The 20,255-nt window shown below is 39.7% G+C and overlaps 3 protein-coding genes across 10 annotated transcripts; 1 reads left to right on the top strand and 2 right to left on the bottom strand.

The window, feature by feature from the left end:
- Positions 1–6,117: 6,117 nt before the first annotated feature.
- tra2a (transformer 2 alpha homolog) lies at positions 6,118–12,303 on the bottom strand. Of its 2 annotated transcripts, none has more exons than XM_085446153.1 (9): positions 12,131–12,303; positions 10,586–10,719; positions 10,306–10,471; positions 9,671–9,724; positions 8,227–8,415; positions 7,457–7,572; positions 7,091–7,216; positions 6,936–7,006; positions 6,118–6,775 (listed from the first exon to the last, which is right to left on the bottom strand). In XM_085446153.1, exons 1-9 carry the CDS (start codon positions 12,164–12,166, stop codon positions 6,765–6,767), a joined length of 903 nt encoding a protein of 300 aa, XP_085302279.1. In that variant the 5' UTR covers positions 12,167–12,303; the 3' UTR covers positions 6,118–6,764. The 2 variants fall into 2 exon arrangements, with proteins under 2 accessions (XP_085302279.1, XP_085302280.1); XM_085446154.1 differs by lacking the exon at positions 12,131–12,303 and adding an exon at positions 12,021–12,124.
- A 680-nt stretch (positions 12,304–12,983) lies between these two features.
- ccdc126 (coiled-coil domain containing 126) lies at positions 12,984–17,376 on the bottom strand. 5 transcript variants are annotated; one of them, XM_085445843.1, is made up of 4 exons: positions 17,311–17,376; positions 15,846–15,924; positions 14,998–15,587; positions 12,984–14,808 (listed from the first exon to the last, which is right to left on the bottom strand). In XM_085445843.1, the coding sequence occupies exons 3-4, from the start codon at positions 15,233–15,235 to the stop codon at positions 14,564–14,566; spliced, it is 483 nt and encodes a 160-aa protein (XP_085301969.1). In that variant the 5' UTR covers positions 15,236–15,587; positions 15,846–15,924; positions 17,311–17,376; the 3' UTR covers positions 12,984–14,563. The 5 variants fall into 5 exon arrangements, with proteins under 5 accessions (XP_085301969.1, XP_085301967.1, XP_085301968.1 ...); XM_085445841.1 differs by having other exon boundaries at positions 17,290–17,355; XM_085445842.1 differs by lacking the exon at positions 15,846–15,924 and having other exon boundaries at positions 17,311–17,375.
- Positions 17,377–17,572: 196 nt separating this feature from the next.
- Positions 17,573–19,864, top strand: fam221a (family with sequence similarity 221 member A). Of its 3 annotated transcripts, none has more exons than XM_085445838.1 (6): positions 17,573–17,649; positions 18,266–18,439; positions 18,517–18,707; positions 18,813–18,886; positions 19,012–19,144; positions 19,681–19,864. In XM_085445838.1, exons 1-6 carry the CDS (start codon positions 17,573–17,575, stop codon positions 19,782–19,784), a joined length of 753 nt encoding a protein of 250 aa, XP_085301964.1. In that variant the 3' UTR covers positions 19,785–19,864. The 3 variants fall into 3 exon arrangements, with proteins under 3 accessions (XP_085301964.1, XP_085301965.1, XP_085301963.1); XM_085445837.1 differs by lacking the exon at positions 17,573–17,649 and adding an exon at positions 17,694–18,075; XM_085445839.1 differs by lacking the exons at positions 17,573–17,649; positions 19,681–19,864 and adding an exon at positions 17,692–18,075 and having other exon boundaries at positions 18,817–18,886; positions 19,012–19,141.
- The last annotated feature ends 391 nt before the right edge of the window (positions 19,865–20,255 follow it).

The raw sequence follows: 20,255 nt of genomic DNA, 5'->3' as shown, positions 1-20,255 counted from the left end.
TTCTTGGTCACGTCGAGGGGGTATCTTTGGGCGAAATGAGTGCAGCCACGCCATTTGTTTTGTCGTCTTTCGGGCTGTTTGGCACAACTACGAAGCGTTGGCCATGTGGAGCGAATCACACATGGCGAATCCTCTCTGCTATACCCCAGCATGGATTTGAATTTACTGAAAGAGGGAGGGGTCTCCCACACCAATGTGCCCCTAGCGTACTATGTAAAGCAAAGCCCAGTTCAATCACGTGTGGAATACGTGTCTTAAAACATTACACAACTGTCTGTAAGATTTTGTAAACCATAGGCAGAGGTCGACAGTTTACGAACGGGTCGCTCCACGGGTCATTTCTGCATGCACAGGACTAATTGGCAGATTAATCCATGCCTGGCGATGTCAATAGGATGATATATTGTCAGGGCACAAAGTTTCAAAACACTAATGATCCCCCAAAGCGTAAATTTATAAGCACATGTACAGTCAAGTACCACAATAAATTCTGCCTTTGTGCAGGGTATAGTTTGCAGTGTTGCTGAACGTTACTGCAATATACGGAGAGCATAATTCAGCCGCAGTGTCTGCCAAAATGACTATAAAATTGAATCCGTGCCCCTTTAAAGCAGTTTGGGAGAAGAGCTAAGTAGAAAACTTTTATGAAGGTAGCATTCATTTTATAGCATTAGTTTCAGATTTATGCACCAAACAAGCTGGCACCCAATGCATCTCTCTCTGCATTATAATATTAAAGTTCAGCTTTAAACCCAGCACCTTTAAAGCGAGGCTTAAACTTCATCACGTGTTCAGGAGACGCGACACAGTATACTTTAGATATGTGCTGCATGGATCTATTTTTTTTTCAGGATCGTGTGTGGGGATACAGGAGGGCACGCTTTCATTCATAAAATTGTGTTAGATGAATCGGCGTGACGGGTTAGTTAGAAGTAGCCAGAGAGCAACAATGTCAACTACAAAAAAAAGTTACACAATAGCAGTAACTTTCATCTCATTCTCCTTTAAATGCATGGTGTTTTTATTATTATTATTATTATTCTTTTATTTTAACTCATTGTAAGCCCGTGTTTGACTTGTGGTCGTCTTATTTTGAAAAGTATTTTAAGAAAGAGTTAGAAACGTGAGTGCAGGTGGGTGTAGTCGTCTCTGCAGCCCTGCAAGTGGCATTACAAAAAAAGAGAAGGGAACAAAAGCTTTTCTCTGGAGCTGAGGTGATGGCACCGCGTCTCTGCAGCGTCTGCTAATGAACAGGCCAAGGTGTGCGTGTCCATGTAAAGCAGGTTACAAAGGGAGTGTTGGCCCTTCAGCAACTGGCTCACAGACCGGGGCCATGGCTGACTCGGTGGGTCTACTTCTCTGCTGCTGCTGAACAAACACACCGAGCTGTCTGATTGGTCGAGAAGGCTGTCCAATCGGAGGGCCGCAAACCTGCTCCGCACTACTCCTGCTGGCTCGGCCTCAACGCGCTCATTCATTGGTTCCCCGGCTCGACTATTCTATATGAATCAGCGCGCCAATCAAGCATTTCTCCCCATGTTTGCCCAGTTTGGCTTTTGTCATGGGTTGAAGCATGAAGATGTAACGAAACACGCCAGTGATTCAATCCGAGGCGCTTTGCATAAAAAAAAAATACCCTCTTTAAAACTTTCCGAGAACTTTATGTTGTATTTGGATTTATAGGGCAACCCTTAAATAGGTTAAACGATAAAGGCGTGAAATAGGGTTTAAAATTCAACTTTAGGGCAACTTTCTATCGACTTTTAATCGTTTCATAATTTGTTACAAGACCTGCTCCCCGAAAAGTTTCTTATTAACTTATTAGTGAGTGCTTAGATCTCTGTAGTCTTTCTCCTGTATGGATCTATATGAGGGTTATTTAAAACCAGGGAGCTTTCCGTCGGCCTAGTTAAACTCATACAATTTTTTAAAACCCCGTTTATTAGTCGTTAACCATTTCCACTCCTCATGAAATAACGAAACGCACACGGATGGGGGTCGGTGTGAATGCCAGCTCTGCCAGCTGGGCAGTGTCTCAGAGCTGGTAGTCTCACAGGCTGAATGTATAGAGACAGCAGTCATGTTAAGTTGCTCTCCAGTCTCTGTCGGTTTAAATGAGCCAATGCATGGCTGCAGTCCGCGCGCGCGCGTGTGTGCGTGTGTGGCTGCAGGCTCTGCAAGAGGAGTAGTGAATGTATCGCTGAGGAATGTACAGAAAGTCTCCCCGCCCCCAGCTTCAGGGCTCCTCGCTATGGACAAATTCCATAGGGGGCAAAACTGACATAAAGTTTCAGACTAGACTGCATCCTATGTGGGAAGATTTTCTGCGGTTAATGTCGGTGTAGGAAAAGAACTGACAAAATCGATCTGTTTAATCACAGTGTAGGACATTTCTAGAGGGAAAGTCAAGGAGGGAAAGAAGGGAGGGAGATTGTTTAGGTTAAAAAAAAACAGAGAGAGCTTATAGCCCAACTTTGAGCTGGCCTCGCTCCAAGATATAGTCTACGTCGCCAAGCGCAAGGCTCTTTCACAATCCTATTTAGGCTACAGAGAATCAAGGATTCTGTTTTCCGGTGAGATTGCTTTATTATGTTTTTATTTATTTGTTGCGAGGCGATTCGCATCTTTGACAACATTGTCGTTCCACGTGAGTTTTAACCATTTAATCCAGTTGCTGACCGCTTCGGACAAGAGTCAGGGAAGACTGTGGTGAACGCCATGTTGAGAAGAATCTAGAGCCTTACAGTATCATTAACTAAAAGCAAACAATGTCCTTAACGATGTTAATGCAACTGCGTTTTTCTTTTTTTCCTTTTTCTGCTCCATACATGTGTTTTCTATTGTCATCAAGTGCTTTCATGTAGGCTCCAAAAACCCTTAAAAAGGGCATGTTTATTCCACAGATTCTGCTTTGAGATGACACCCTTCATCTCATTAGAAAATGGCGGTTTGTGCCCCCTAAAGCACATGCCAAGGAATATTTCTTGCAGCAGTTAAATGGGGATAGCCATAGTCTGCTGGCAAATTAGCAAATATTCCAGAAAATATCTCTGTTATGTTCTTTTAAAAAGACGAATAATCCCAGAAAATAGTCTGCTCTCTTTTTTTCTCGCTTTCTTGTCTTACACACCCTTCCCCCCCCCCCATACACAACTTAAATCTTGGGAATTTGTGTGGAAAAGTTTCTTCTTCCTATGCCATCAGTAGATGATAGTACTGCTTATATATGCTGTTGTTTTAAATGAAATAATCATTCATTTGTTTTTTGCTGGAAGAGGAGGGGAGGTTTAAAAAGCGGCCAAACGTAGCTGCCGTCACACGATTGTTTTGTTTCAGTTGGCAGCAACTGTTCCTTTATTAATTGATCTATTTTTGTAATTAAAATATTTACCAAGTAGCTGATCATTTGGTTATATTTTGAGCTTAGTGCACACCCTTCAAAGCATGGCGTTTGTAGCAGCTGTAATTAGGAATACTTATCTCTTCTTCTTTTTTCTCTCTTTTTAAAAATTGAACATCAAATGGACAAAAATGCACTTTGACGTCATAAACATTTGTTGATTTTTGTGTGTTTCATGTGAACTGAAGATCACTGCATTTTTTTAGTCTATTGTTGTGGAGCCTTTGTGTAGGTTAGCAGCACATGTTGATGCAGCAGGAAAAGTTTTCACGCAGAGTCACATGAACATTTGCAGACTTTGGTATATATTGCAGCTATACTGAACATGCTTTAGCATGTGGCTTTGTCTCTCTTATAGGAAACCTTCCCCTCTGGCAGCTGTTGTTTACTGGTTTCAGCACCTTGATTGATTAGTTACAGTGTGCTACGTGTTAAGAACAATTCCTTCCTTAACGCCAACCCCCCCTCCAAAAAGCAATGACTTGTTTTCTGAAAGAAGATGGAAACATGATTTGCTGTTATTTGGAGTTTTAACACTTTGCAATTTTGCAATGGGCTTGTGTTTGTTGTGCGAGAAAGTACGTGACTTGATGAATCTTAAGCAGAGTAAGTTGTCCGTTTCCTCTGATTAGAAATGCAGGTGTGACTTGAAAGCATGTGAATATTTAAAATAAAGTGATGTGATGAGCATCTGTGACTTTGAATATTTTTGTTCATTAATTTAAGTGTTTAAAAAACAAATCGTTTATGGGCATTTTCTTCAACCATCTAGCTTTTAAATATTATAGATAATAATTAACTTTTTAATTAGTGTGTGGATTCCCATTTGGGTTTAGCAGTCAGGTATAGATGCATGCAAAACATTAAAATGTTTTAAAATGGCTATTTAATTATTTTAACATGTTAATACAAATTAGACTAGTGTTTGTAAAGCAATAAAATACACTCCTAGTGTAATAAAATGTTGTTTATCTGCTGAATTTGTGGAAATCTCTTTAAAGTATGAATAGAAAAATGAATTTAACTTTCAGAAATGTAATTTTTGAAAGCATCTGCTGACTAAGATTAAGAATTTGAGATAATGGTCCAAATGAAAACAATTAAAAGAGGCCGGCGGTATTTATGTAAGACCCCAATTTCCTTAAGAACAGAGCTCACAGAAAAATAGAAATTTTTAGGTAATCAACCACTGTTAATGTATGTTATTCCAAGTAGAAGCCCAAGCTTATTGGTTAAATGCGAAGAATTCAGAAGTACCCCCATCAGTGTTCCTGCTGCCTCTTAACCTTCAGACGGTGTCCTGTACGCTGCAAGCGTCTCCTCCCAGTTTTAATCTAATCACAAAGGCATGTTAAAGCTACAGGTTGCACCTGGTGTAAACCTTGGTCTTGTTTGGTTCAGTTTTATAAAAATGAAACAGTTAAAGTATGCGTGAAGGTTCATGGAAAATTCAGAAAGTTCTACATTTTATGTAGAATCAGTGTGCTGCAATGATTTTGTTCTTTCTCTCAAAAAAATCTGTGTAGTGTATGTTTAATTCTTCGTCTAAACACACTATGTTACTCTGAAGCTAGGTATATAGGTGTAATTTATGGAATCCCAATAATATCTCGCTAACCCTTAAACATATTTCCTTCTGGTTCTCGACCCCTGCCATGACACCTGGGTCATAGGACAATTTCAGTGACTAAAAAAAAACCCCCCACAACTGCACATGTAACTATACAATCTAGAAAATGTCCTGGGTTCTCTCATTTCCCTGCACCTGCTCTCTACGCTGAACGCTAATTTGGCTACCACAGGAGTCCGATCAGGAAACAACTTTGTAATTTGCTTCATCAATCAAATGTTTATAGGAACAAGTGTACGTACAAGTGCAAGTTCACTCATGAAAATGTGAAAGTGAATGCTCAGGCACACTTAGAGATGATATAGACGACGATAAAGTGTTGAGTTTTTGACCCTTGTGTCCTTCGAGCTAGTAGTTACCTTGAAATCATAAGAATTATGTGAATGACTAGGAATGAATGCATAACTCTGAGGGGCCCCATGACATGTCAGCAGTGATTATTAACCCCATTTGAATGAAGTGCCTTGTTATTGGTCCCATGGTCTACAGATAAAGGACCCTTCATTCCTTCAGGTTTACTTTTGTGATTATCCGCTGTGTCAAAATCCCATTTCCTCTCAATCTGTTCAAATTTTAGCTGTCTTTGTGGGGGACAGAGTGAGTGATCATGGTGGTTTCATGCATTCTGCAGGGTTGTTGTACCTGTGGCTGGTAACACCATTGTATGCAAAACAAATCTAATCATGTTGTCTCCTTTTCATTATGTAATATCCACTGTCACAACGGTGAAGAAGTTAGTGCATTTTAATGTATTACCCCTCCATGTGAACTTTGTATTTTATTAACTCAGTCGAATAAAAGTCTTGCTAAAAGCCGTTGTGTTTATTTTCCTTGGTGTCATCTTAATGAAAGTAAACTGAATGTATATTGAGGATACACTGTATTTTCAACACAAGAATACAGCAGGCGACTTTAAGTTTGTGTCGATATCTTATCGTGCACACCACCTTGGAATTCATCTTGTTGTGTGAATCTCTTGCTTTCCCACCTCACCCACTCAACTTACAGCATTCACTCCCACCTGTACAACTAAATCCCAACTTCAATTTCATGAACATTAAGTCAGAAAAACACCTTAAACTTTCCGCGGTTTTCATAAATTTGTATTTTCCATACAAAGAAACAACAATAAAAATAAAACAAATTGCAAAACATGATATTAAAACTCTCTGAAAACTTAAACAATGACTTCTTGACTGGGGGAAAAATTTTTTTTTTTACTTCTGATGTTGGTAGCACTTCATTTTAACCACCTGATTTAGTTACCATTAAAGTTATTTAGTGTCAAAATTAACACTCGCATTAATTTGTTATCTTTATACACACAGAGTGCATCATTAACACAGGCTGCAAAATCCAGTGTCATTTTTCTTTCCCCATTTTTTATACAAAGTTAACAGTGATGAGTACAAGAAATCTGATCAACCATAAGTGAGCAAAACACGTGATCCGAGCTCCAGAAAATGAAGGAGGAAGGAAAGATGGAGGTCTAATAATGAGGCAAGAGTAAGCCACAGGTGCTGATTTCTGTGCTCAAACTCAACACGGATGCATCCAAAGGTCTAAAAATTAAGACATTTCATGTAAACAAGAACTACTTTAAAACTCAAGAGTTCTGCAGATATAGACATGCTTAATCAAAATGTTTCCCTCTGAAACACTTTGATGTACCACACGCAAACACACACACACACATCAGTTATTGGAGGGATGCTGAATGTTGAAAGAAGCAACTCAGTAACGGCCTGCAAAAGACAAGAAACAACAAACATTTGTGTTAATAAATGGCTGAAGTCTGAAGTGCAAAAAGACTGATCATCATTTGACCAGAGAGTTAAGCACAAGAGATGTGTTCGAACAAGTGCAATAACCAGCTTTTTGTGCGCCACTTCTCTTCACACTTACGTGGGCTGTAGGAGCGAGACCGTGAGCGAGACCTGTATCGACTGTAGTACGGTGATGGAGAGCGCCTGCGACTGCAAAAAGACAAAAGGAACTTGAAATGCGTCTTCTGCCATATAATACTACAACACTTTGTACTCAGAAAAATTAGCGCTCACCTATATCTGTAGTCGTACTCATCATATCTGTCGTAGCGATCATAGCCGCGGTCATAATATGACTCTCTTCCCCTTCTGCTGCTGCTGCCGCCACCACCGCCGCCACCACCGCCGCCACCACCATTGCTGTAAAAATGTAAAAAAGTTAATTAATTAAAAAAATAAATACATTAAAAAAAAAGTAAAATGACTTCTGAGAAACTTGAGGGGGAAAAAAGCACCATGTTAAGCACAGACAATACTGCATTTAATCAGTATGACTCAGAGGTGCATTTAAGCTTCATGGAGCTTTTAAATGGAGCTCCAGTGTCATGCAGTAGGTTAAGGAAACGGGTATCTAAGATTTGACACAAATGCTGATCTTACTGTGTAGGTCGGCCCATGTAGATTCCTGGTGTAGGGGTATGGGGACGTTTAGTAATGGAATAATCCACTCTGATGCGCCTCCCATCCAGCTCCATGCCATTGGCTCGCTCCATTGCCTGGGAACACAAAAGGGAGGAGAATACAAAGATATTGTCAGACCACTGTAAGCTCTTTGGTAAAAATGTATTTAAATAATGAAGGCCCACCAATATTGCACACTGAAACCATCTATATTAGACCCCATGATTGGGTGGTGAGAGAATGTAAAGAAAGGCTGACACCTAGTGGCATATTCAAGTAATCACACCCAATTTTTAAGAGGAAAAAAAAAAAAACTCTCTGAAGAAGCAAATCTAAACAACTGGTAACAAAAATGGAGAACTGCCTCTTTTTGGACTTTTTGTTTTATTGGGGTAACTGTGAAATAGTCCAGAAACATTAGGAACTGTAGCCAAAACTATTTTCATTTTATGGGGTAAACATTTTTTCTTCTGGCAATTTTGATAATGTTTGTTGATATAACAAGCCTATTTCTGCCAACAATGTTTTTGTTTTAATCATTTCCATTCTTAACTCAAAATTGAGATAGATTTCAAAAATTTTCAGTCAGATATCTAAATAACATTTTTAAAGATTTAAAATAGTAAATAAAATAAAAAAAACGAGATAACCTGAAAATACAATATTACAATAAAAATAAGTTGCTTGCATCAAGTCTGAAGACCACTGGGCATCTGATCCATAAATAACACCCTAAATATTTTTCATACCTCTTTAGAGTCTTCAAGCCTCTCAAAGTAAACAAAGGCAAATCCACGGGAGCGACCTGTGCGCTGGTCATACACCACGTTGACTCCAGCCAAAGGACCGTAGCGTGAAAACACCTCTCTCAGGTCACGCTCAGTCGTGTACAGGCTCAAACCAAACACCCCCAAACACGTGCTCGGATCAGGGTTCGCCTGGAAAGGTCAGCGATAGGGGTAAGAGTTGATGACGTAGCTTACCACATCGACCCTTGTAATGGTTTGCATACAGAATATATTTAATGAATTTATGATGCCCCCCCTCACCCTCCACCACATACACACAGGATCACTTTACATACTTTATGCACAGATGCTAGAAAAAGGTCTTTCCCTAAAACCCAGCACAGAAAATAATCACTAATAAAATACACTAAATCAATTAATTTATAACTGATGCAGCTGATGCTTAATAGTTGCTTTGGACCAGTTTTGCAGCTTATGGACAAAATACTGTTTCACCTACACTGGATACATGCTCTCACATTGTGACTTTTGACTTATAACTGAGGCAGTTATTGAGTTGCTTTGAAGGATATAATCCATATAATTTATGTTTGTATAATGGGGTAACAAAAGATGATGAAACAGTAGCACAATAAATTCTCAGTGGGTAAACTATGACAGCTTTAATAACCCCTTAAACTGCTTTCAAAAATATGTCACAGGGAGAGCCATGTATACACACGTGCTATAAAACCTTTTCACTTGCCTCATGCTTGCTCTGTTTTGTATTATTATATGGCCCACATAAAGCAGCTGTGCCCTACAAATATTGAGCTTAAGAAAGCTAGTCAAACTAGTTAAACATGGTGCTGCAAGCACATGTCAGCAGATGAGGAACCACTGAAACACATTACTTTTAGTGCATATGGCATAAATATATACAATATCTTTTTACTGATCTTTTTACTTTACCAGGATTTTACATTTGAATCTTTAAAGTCACTTTAAAAAAAAAAAAAAAAAAAGGCAGGGCACTTAGTATATCATTTGATCTGCTCAAAAATTATTGTCAAACACATATAGCACATTGTACTTTATATGCATTAAAACTGCACACACATCAGAAATCATCAATTACTGGAGCAACAAAATAAACATACAGTAAAGAAATAGTGACAGCATTTTTTTTAAGTACTTAAATGTTAGTTGAGGCCTCTTTTCCACTGGAGTTTCAAAATATAACTTGATTTATTAGGTGACCTAATACTTATTGTAGATAATAAAGGTGACGCTGGTTGCAAACCAGCCACAGTGTCCACATACATCAAGTTATTTGTATTTTTAAAAATTTCCCTATGATTATTTATGCATTTATACCTCATGCAGCACTGCAATGAGAGTGGTAACTTTGACCCACACACAACATTACTTCACCCCCCCAAAATATGTCAGAAGGTCCACATACCCTAACATCAGCACCACCGCCATGACTGTATGCTTCTTTTGTGAAGTCATGGCTCTGTTGATATAATGAAAGGGAGGGAAGGTTTATCAAAGGGATTATTAAATGTCATGTCAAAGCGGATTCCCACCGCATTTACCACAATCAACTGATAACATAAAACATATTTTACACAACAATATATTTTTATAACATAACGCAATGAGAACACTTCTCTGGACTGTAAAGACTTTTAATTAAACACTTCCTGTTAAAACAGTTGTAATTCCTAATAACAATTTAAAACAAACAAACAAACAAACAAACAAACATACATAATATACATACTGAAAAAATAAACCAAAATGACAAAACTGTTTTGTTGAGATTAGCCTGAAGCCTCTGGAAACATGTAGGTGCGCTAAATAAAAATGTGTCATGTGTTGAGTGAAATGTGGTGTGAAATTCACTTACAGGCAAAATAACCCCCCCAAGCATTTTGAGCGTATAAATTTTCACTTTAAGTATATCGTGCAGTATATATTCAATGTCCTCACTACTTACTAGCTATGACACACAATAACCCAGTCTTTACAAGTCTGATTGTGAATGTATACGTTCTTTACCTTTCCTTCCACAACATCTTGAGTTACACTTACCCTACTGCCGGTGTGACGGCGCCGGTTTGACATGGGGGACGTGCTCTGGCTCTTCTTGCGCCGGTATTCAGGGCTGTAGGAACGAGAACGGGACTTCCTCCGGTGGGAATAGGACCGAGAGCGTGAACGGCTGTACCGGCGGTTTGAGTGCCGTCTAGAACGAGATCTAAAAATGAAGAAGTAGTAGTGAATTCAACACAAGAGAAGATGGCAACATTTAGGATAATCAGAGTGTGTGTATGTGTGTGTGTGTTTTGGGAAGGGTGGGGGCCAAGCTTACCTGGATTTTGACCGAGACCGTGATCTGGACTCGGAGTGTTTGGAGACCCGGGATGGGCTCGGAGAGCGAGACCTGCTCTCCGACTTGACCCGAGCTGGACTCCCACGATCCGATTTAGATGGGGAGCGTGACCCCTATTGCCATAGCAGTATGTTAACAACCTTTACTCATTCAAAATTTATTTATTTATACAAATCACAATAAGCAGTCAAATAAAATGGAAGTATCACACAGAGTACACTTATCTAAAATGTGCAGCCTATATACTGCGGGAAAAAGGGTTAGTAATCATGTAATTTCAATAAATGAACCTCTGTGTGGCATATTATTAAAATATCAATATTTTAAAAAATGTACATGTTCACCTGGACTATTAACACGGGAAAAAAAAAACATGCATTTTCTTATGTTACAGAAACGGAGCATGATAAAGAAAAGACATTTTGACACAAACAATATATTTACTTAACCTAGGGACACATTCATTCTTCCAGATTCTTTACACGCTACTCCCTTCTCTGAGGATTTCTATCCTTCTTCATTCTTCTTTTTTCAGTTTTCTCATTTTCTGATTCCAGGTCTGTTTCATTTTAGCCATTACACTGCAAGCGCGTCTATCTGACACCATTCTTCCGGTACACTTCCTCCCTTTCCAGCTCTATGTTCTGTTCTGTATATGTTTTCATTAGCCTTCTTTTATCTTGAAAATTTTCTTCATCATTCTTGGATAAAACTCTTCAAATCCTTCAGGTTCAATAACCTTAATGAAAAAAGAACATTCAATGAAATTAAGATCAGAGTGTTTTAGCAAAGGAGAATATCGTGAATGAAATGAAAAGGAAAACTGAATGCATCATTACATTTACAGTGCTGCTTCATTAGGTTTGAATAACCCAGAATTTATGCAAATGAGCAGAACAATGTAACATATGTGGGAATAAAAAGAGCTTAAATGAATTTTCTAGCAATGTTTCAACCTGATAAACCAGAGAATGAACGCTGAGAACGAAGAGTGGCTTAGGACTAACCCTCATACACTGACACAAAGCAGTACTACAGACAAAAAAAAAAAACCAAAAAAAAAAACCGTAAGTGTGCAGAGCTATCCGCACAAAAGGACGCTAGCATAACGTAAGAGATAACTTGTGATTCCTTTCATTAACGAATGAGTCAGGTGCACTCAATTAAACTCACACTGCATGAAGCCAATTTGCACACACCAGTGTTTTAACACTGGTTATTATTTTAAGCCAACTAGCTTGCTAGCTAGCGCCTGTTAGAAGCAGCCTTGCTAGCAGAGCATTAACCTTTCACATTAAAACAGGTATTAGCATAGTTTTCTTCCGTTAACTTGAGGCATTTCTCTGCCTCTGTCTGAAAACTGTAACGCAAGCTGATGAAGCGTTGCAGGTTATTTAGAGTTAGCACACATTACCATTGGCTAGTAGTTAGTGTATCCTAACAATGTTCTTTACTGAAAGCCACACGGAAGAGAAAGGGAAGAAAGGAAGATGTCACCGATATCATTCGACGGGAACTACTTACCCGCCCTTCATAGTTTCCTTCCTCGAGGTCACTCATTGCTCGGTATAGCTAATAAAAGCAGTTATTTGGACAAAAAATAAGCAAGTGGGCTTATATGCTACGTATATTTTCTGGTCAGTAGCTAGAAGATGGCGCGTAACGTAGGTTGCTGATATGCTTATGAGCCGCAGGATCTGACGTCATCTCCCACGCCCGCCCCCCCCCCCCCCCTTTCGACATAAAAAAAACATGGCGAACACACGGAGAAGTTGTAATGTTCTTTCACGGACCATTAGTGTCGCGGAGAAACATTAAGATGTTGTAGTACAAAGCAACGCTGCCACACAGGATAAAGTAATTTATTGTCAAGGAGAGCAAAATTTCTCATTGTAGAGAGTGAGAGTTAAGATCGTTGGAGGCAGAGTAGAGGCTACAGTCACGTGAAGAAACATGATTTTAAAAAAAACATTTAAATGTTCAAGAAGGACCTGCTTTGTATTTCAGTGCTGTGCTTCTCTTTATGTCAGAGGACAGGACACAAACTTACTGGTGATCTTTTTTTTAAATCATGATGTTAATTTGCAGGTGAATTACACTTCCGCGTCAGATGTACACCATAATCGGAACCCCATTTTAACCTTACGCCGGAACCTTCTGTATAACCTGACGTACTCCTCACGACAAACGTAACTACAGGTCAACGACTTCAATGGCGACAAAGGTTGCGGTGTAGGTATTAGGAGCTCCCGGTTGCAAAGTCAGTTGTGCCAGATTTTCCGCAGAAGTCTAAATCACACTTTACAACCCCATTTCCTAAAAAAGAAAAAAAAAAAGCTCCACCAAATACAAGTTACAAAAAAGACAAACGTCCAGCTGCAGTTAAATATTAAGCAACTTTATTCCTGCAGTGTGACACTTTAGCTTGAGGTCATAAAATAAAGTCCACGGGTTAGCAACAAAGTTGTTTTCTACATTATGCTCCTGGAGTTGTGTCTTCTTTCCTTCTTCATACACATTGGAAGATGGTGAAGTTTTTATTCTACTTCTCAATAAAAACATGAACAAATAGTAGTGCTCTTTTTGTTGTATTTAAATAAAGATTCCCAGACATGCATTATACCTAGTACTGGACTAAACTGCATTTTTCTTTTAGTGTTGGACTAGGCTTTCTGGGAAGCATGCTGCTACTGCTTAAATTAATTTTATTTTTAAATCAGTTATTTTACAGTTTGGGTTTTTTTTGTTTTTTTGGAAAATAGGGTTGTGTGAGTAAAGACATCTCCCATCAGGTCACCACCTTATCATTTTTACTTCATTGCATCATGTAGCAAATTAAGGCCACGCCACTACTCGATTATTTAGTCCTGTGATCGCCACATACTGTTAAGCTGAAACAAAGCTGCTTTAACTGCCTTATTTTTCCTCACTTTTATTCTGCCACTCATGCTGTGTTTTGTATAATCCCCCTCCTGCCAAAAAAAAGGAAGAAATGTTGATAAAAATGTTGCAAATCCAATATAACGACCAAGTTTTTCTTTCTTGGTGGACAAACCAGTGTTAACTATGCTAAGAGCACAGGTCCAATGCAGATGATTTAATTTTAAAAGGTTTCTATAATCACAGTGCACCATGAATATGTGTAAGCAGTGAGTCACTTATCCTAACAGCATTAGTGGGCTAAAAACTCACTGCATATACATTCAGTCTCTTTGAGCTACTGGATTTGAAGTGAGACAGAGCAAGCACACACACTCGCACGCATTTACAGCGGCAAATAGGCATCATCCCATGATATTCTCCATACGTCTCACAGCAACAGCACATACACATTTATATTGCCTTCACATGGAGTGCAAATAATATTCTTTGGATTTTTTGTTACATGAAAACTACCTAGTTAATTTTGCCTTAAAACCTCATTAGCTGTAAGCTAAAGGAAGAATCTTCAAGTTCTTTAGTTCTTAGCAATCGTGGCAGCAAAAAACTAAAACTGTATTCTAAGCTATCATACATGTACAGCATTTTGATATGTTGAAGTAGTACTGTAACTTGTTGGCGATGGGAGCATTTTAAGCTGGTTTTATGATTAAGCATTTAGAATTCAGGAACAGTTTCAAGCATCTGCTTTTGGCATATACTTAAACAGTCACCTTACATTTGAAAAAATAGGCATAATAGTTTCAGCAATGGAAATACAAAACAAGAAAAAGATGTGCTGGAAGTATTGGTACAAAAAAATGAAATAAATATCAGCATTGAGAGACTAAAGAGGTCCTCTTTCTTCTGAGTTGGATGAATATTTCTGAGACACATTCCATAACTTAAGCTTCTGGGCATCCATAAGAATCCCTGCAGCTCTTTATTTATCTGATGTTGCTTCATTAGCAATGAAAGATGTAAAACTTGGTGTGCTTATTTAACAAAAAAAAAAAAAAGATATAATATTTGGCCTTCTTAATGTGGTCGGGCCCTATTAGGTATGTGTGGATGAAGGCGATATGTCCCTGGGTGACTTCCAGGTTTCTCCTGCTGCTTCACAGGTTTCTGCAGGGCTACAGGAGCAGATGCAAGCAGGCCCCCTGCTGTGTGGGAGCTGTTTGTAGAGGAGGAATTGACCACCAGTTCAATTTTCCCCTCCAGTTTTACAAGCCGTGTCAGAATGTCATCCAGTAACACAGCTATAGTCCTCTTCAGGTCAGCTATTTGAGTAAAGTACAGAGAAAAAGACAGAAGGGGGAAAAAAAATCAGTCCTTGAGGCTGCTTTTCTTGCAACTATGAGACACACTTGTCATGTAGGTATTAGTAAAATATGGTGCAATATCATCATACTTTCCATTTAAAAAGTATGGTAATATTGCACCACTTCTGAATTTTTCTAAATTCTTACCATATCCTGCCATGGAGGTTCCTTGTGGCCCACCTGGTGCATTCTGGTTCTCTTCTGTCAGCACTTTGACATATCGCCGGCTTAGCTCCAGTATCTTCTCACGCAACTCTGCACTGCTCTGATGGCGAGGCTGCTGCACAGTGTACCTCAGCAGCATAAGTCCCCATGCCAGGCCAAATGCCAGGAGTAGCATACTCAGCTTCTGAGACATGTTCCTACGCAGTAGTGCAGCCAGCATGGTACTGTGGTGAAGGGGAAAGGTGGCTATGAATGCCCGGTCTGAGGCTGAAGGTCTTGAGTTCTTTGAATTTTTAAACAATCAGCTTGACAATGTAGCAGTTCCTGCAGGAAACAAATCCTGCTGTCCTTAGTCAAACAGAGGTCAAAGCTGTCAAAGTCTGCTGCACATCCTGCTCATCGTGAGGGGATATGAAGAAGTCTGGAGTAACAGCAGAAGCCAAGAAGTGTAGCCACAGACATCGGCACTCAGGGGTGTTTGGAAAGGTGCTTGGGTTGCAAGATGTGTGAGACCAAATCACCAATGCAGACTGGGTTTTTAGGCAGGGGATCAGCAGACATGGCTGAAAATGCTTTAAAAACAAACAAGAACAAGAAAAAGAAGACAACAGACAGAAATAACAACATTAATATAGAAGGAAAAACATGCTTACATTAGGGATGCAATGAAAAATCTGACAAAACAATTACTTTAAACACTGCAGCAAAACTCCCTCCCACAATCCAAAGACATGCAGTTAGTGAGATAAGGTTAACTTGTGATTCTAAATTATACACAGGTGTTAATGTGAGTGTGACTGATTCTCTCTCTCTCTGTGTGTTAGCCTTGCTTCAGACTGGCGACCTCCCCAGGGTGTACACCATCTCATGCCCTATGGTAGCTGGAATAGCCTCCAGCCCCCCACGACCCTAATAAGGATGAGCAGAAGAAAATGGATGAGATGGATTTTTTTTTTTTTTTTTGCAGTGCTGCAATGTCATGATTAAAAGAAAAAAAGCTTAAACCCATTGCAGTCTCATTTTTGTTCATCCTCTAAATTTGTAAGGGCTCACAATGTTTTTAAACACAGAATGAGTATTTCTGGGTGAGTTAATGAAAGCACAACCTCATGTGAATTATCACATCTATCTTATCATTAATAGCAAGGTTTCCTGAAATACCTTGTTGTTACTAGTGACATTTTCCCCCTTTTACTGCTTTTGGTTACAAACACTAAGCTACAAATCTCTTTCAGCCCTCTTAGCCCAGAAACCTGATTACTAGTTTAGATTTCACCGTACCTACTTTGCAGCTCCAAATAGGGGAGAGAGAAACAGACAGAGGGCATTCATACCCCAATCCCACAATGGGCACAATAGTGACAAATAATCTGCAAGCGCACTGTGCACAGTCAAAGCACATTAGACAATTTCTCAGCTTTCACAACTTTGTCACCAGGTTCATTTTCTGAAAAATCTCTTGGGTGAGGGAGTGTCACTTCTTTTTGTGAGGCTGGAGAGGAGATGGTGATTGAGCAGATAAATTATGAAAAGATGAGTAACACAATCTGTTAAGTGATGCTTCTCATACACGCAAACATGTCCTTTCTGTGACCTGGGCAAAACCAGTTATCAGCAAATACAAACTCAACTAGGAAGAAATTCTTAAAGTAACGGTATAAGTAAGTCAGGAAGTGAGACTCTTGTCATGACCGGACCATAATTTCATGGAAACACAAACGTTTCAGACAAATAATCTTCCACCTGGTTAGAGGACTGTTTAACACAGCGTGCCTAATCGGGCGCATGGCTTATCGGACTCCTTACCAGCCATTCACATCTATCCCAGAAGTTAAATATTGACCACAACAGCTGTCGCATGTCATCTGCACAGGCAAACAACTGGCAGGGTCAGCGAATGGTTCAATTGGGCGACAGGTGCGCAATACCGAACTGTCAACAGTGCTTGGGTTTTACAAAAAAACAAAATACAGAACTTACTGAACCTGTTTATCACCTAGCAGAATATAAAATAAACATGTTTAAAGTAGATTATCCAACCCAGCACTGAAAACGAATCCAAACCACACGTGTGCTTCGTTTCTGATAGGCATTTCGGGACATTTGTTTTTAACTACTTAACAGTCACTGAAGCGGTTTCCAACTCTGTCGATATTTCACGTTAGCTCGACATTTCTGCTCGCCAGCACTGAAACCATACAGTCAACAGCGAAAAGGGAAGGTAAACCTTTTTCGTGTCCCAAAACCTTTCAAAAAACACACATTTCAACCCACCGTGTTATCTGGGAAACTAACTTGAACTGAAGCGGAAATTTGCAGGCTGCAGATAGGCAGTGACGAGGCGACTGTGAGCTCCAGCGGCTACCGGTGGCTGACACTGAATGATGCTTGTTGTTTGGCAACCCAGGGCTGTTGTTGCTGTGTTGTGAACGGCACCCTCCCTTTGTTTCCGTTAACGAAAAGTTAGCTACCGAACTTCGAGTGAAGGTGTCTTTTCCGGCTCAAAGTCATTCCGCCGCCTTCCGACACAGCCTCGAAAAACCGACGGGGTCTCTGTATGCAAAAGTCGGCAGCTAAATTCCAAGCATGCAACTGCGCTGAATGTCATGGTTCCACTGGACGTCTCGTGCATGCGTCAGTGCTATTGAATTATGGGAAATGTATTCATACCCTACTTATCGTGGTGTATCGCCTCTAACCAAATATTTTATTGAATTACTTTCGTTTATCTACGAGTATTATTTAAGGGGAAACCTTTAAGTAACAATGAGTTTATTCCGTAAAAAAGAAATCATACGGCATATTGTAACGTTCACGACGATAGCAAGCCACAAATCCGTCATTGCTTTGTGTGCGCGTGTGTGTAGTTCACCCTGCGCCCATTAGAGGGAAGTCTAAAACCATCTCCATGGCAATTTTAAAACTGGTTGTAAACACAAAGAGTAGCTACTGTGCAAGGAGCGAGCTACAGCTACAAGTTAAACCCTCTAACAACATGGAGAAAATAGATCTCGATCAATCCGCTTTAAAAGCAGTTGATGACTACTGGGAATACAGAAGGTTTGTTTGGCGAGTGTCTTTTGACTGATGGTTTTGGGTTTTCAGTCACCGTCACGTGACAGCTTTTGCCAAAGTTAACATAGCGACTATGCTATTACACTTAGATAAGCTCGTATTATAGGAAAACAAGGAATATAAATAGATTTAACTGTATGTAATATTATTCCTATTGGTGGTTCGTCTTCTGAAGGATTGTGGGTGATGATGATGGAGAAAAGCTCTTCACTCCAGAGCAATATGAGGAATACAGGAAGAAGATGTTTTCTCAGCGACTTAAAAACCGGTTATATGTGAGCTATGGAGTGCCTGGGGGTATTGACTGTAAGCTGATTGGCCCAGAAACACAGTGCTTCTGTGCACATAGGTAACACATTCCTTTATAACTCACACACTCAGACATCCTTCTCTCTTGCACATGCTCAGTAATGAAATGTAATCCAGGTACAAGCAACATAAAACAGACTGGGAAGTGGTTCCCTCTGAGCGACCCCTGGCCTTACCATGCAGAGTCAAGGGATGCGGCTGCCCTGCCTACGAGTACGTCCCTCGGCTTGGACCAAACCCTGTGCGCTGCAGGTGTAAACACTTACCTCAACATCACAGTGAAGCAGCAGGCCACTTGTGCAAGTCTTGTGAGTCTGAAATCACTACATTTTAAAACTGTATTACAGGTTTACTCCACTCAGTGTGAACTCCAGCACCTATGTGGACTCTTGTTCTGCTGACTTTTTTATCAGGCAGTTCTTGTTCTGGATTCCAGAGTCCCTACACCTGTGGGTGTGGCCAGCCCAGCTCTGAACACCAGACTCTGGTAAGACAACTCAAACATCAAACATGTTTTCTTCTTGTTAAAGAAGCAGATGCTAGATCTAGATTTCTATTACTCTGCATAATTTCAAATAAAACTTTATTGTGTTTGCTCTATCTTCTTGGCAGGTTGAGACAAAACTGGAGAGGCAGGCACGCGGTCAGCCTGTGGGCAGGGATGTCCCTTATGCTGCCATGGGTGGGCTGACAGGGTTCAGCTCCTTGATTGATGGTTACCTAGCTTTGGAAATCAGTGGCTCAGGTAAGACTATAACTGCATATAACCTTTTTGTCTTTCTTCCAAGGGAAGCAAAAGTAGAGATCCGTTTTTACACATGTATGGTTTAACACCAACACCCTATAAGCACTAAGACCATTAAAGCCCTTTTTTTTTAAATCTCAGGCTCTTTGAATTATAGAGTGAGGGATTTGGTGATCCAGCCTTTGCTAGGGTGTTTTTGGATGCATTCAACTGTATGTACTGTTAGTTCCATTAAAGCACATAGGAGGGCAGCAAAGTGCAGTGGAGTGTCAGTGTTGAAACGAAGAAACCTGCAGTGCTGCGATTTGTTCATGAAAAGTGAAAAGTGTAGAGTAAAGACTGTGTGTGGTTATCTCGATTTGGAGTACAGCTGTGTGGACACAAAAATATATGTCTTTCTTTTGATTATAGTACAGTGTGTAAAAAAGATTCAAACTTTATGCAGTGGACTGATTACTCCATAATTTTGCATATATTTTGCAATGACACCTCCTTCCATACATGATTTCCATACTCTCTGCTGTATTTTTTTTTAGATCAAGAAAGCCCTCAGCAGAGCTGCTCGGCATTAAAGACCAACCAAACATCAGCTAAAGCATCAAGGTTTGCTCTCTGTAAGAGAGGGACCAACAAACAATAAAATACAACATCGGTTTGTGTGTATCCATAGGATAATGAATATGAAATACTCAATACATACATATTTGGACAATGCTGAAATTGTTGTCATTTTTGGGAGATTTTAGATAAAAGAAAAAAGCTTTAATTCAAGGGTTTAACAAAAGTCCTGCATTGACTGATTAAGAATTACAGCTGTATAACTAAATGGGGGTGTGGCGAAATGCGGATTGTATGTGGATTGCAGGCAGTGAGTAAGCATTGTAAGAATTACAGCCATTTTTATACACTATCCCCCATTTACAGAGGCGTAATTAGATAAACCTGTTATGAAACGACTGTATGCAGGCAGGAAAAGGACCCAAAGTGCAGACTCCGGAGACAAACGTTCAGCACAGCTTTAATGCTGAACTCAAAAGTGTAACAAAACTGAGACTACAAAATACACCTACGCAGACAGCACACACAGCAAGATACGAGTAGATCATGACAC

The sequence above is a fragment of the Copadichromis virginalis genome, linkage group LG22 (assembly GCF_057382275.1).
Source record: "Copadichromis virginalis isolate Kocher_CV1m ecotype Utaka linkage group LG22, C_Virginalis_male_GT1.1, whole genome shotgun sequence".
NCBI classification, from domain to species: Eukaryota; Metazoa; Chordata; class Actinopteri; order Cichliformes; family Cichlidae; genus Copadichromis; species Copadichromis virginalis.
This window is presented reverse-complemented; position numbering and strand designations above follow the sequence as displayed.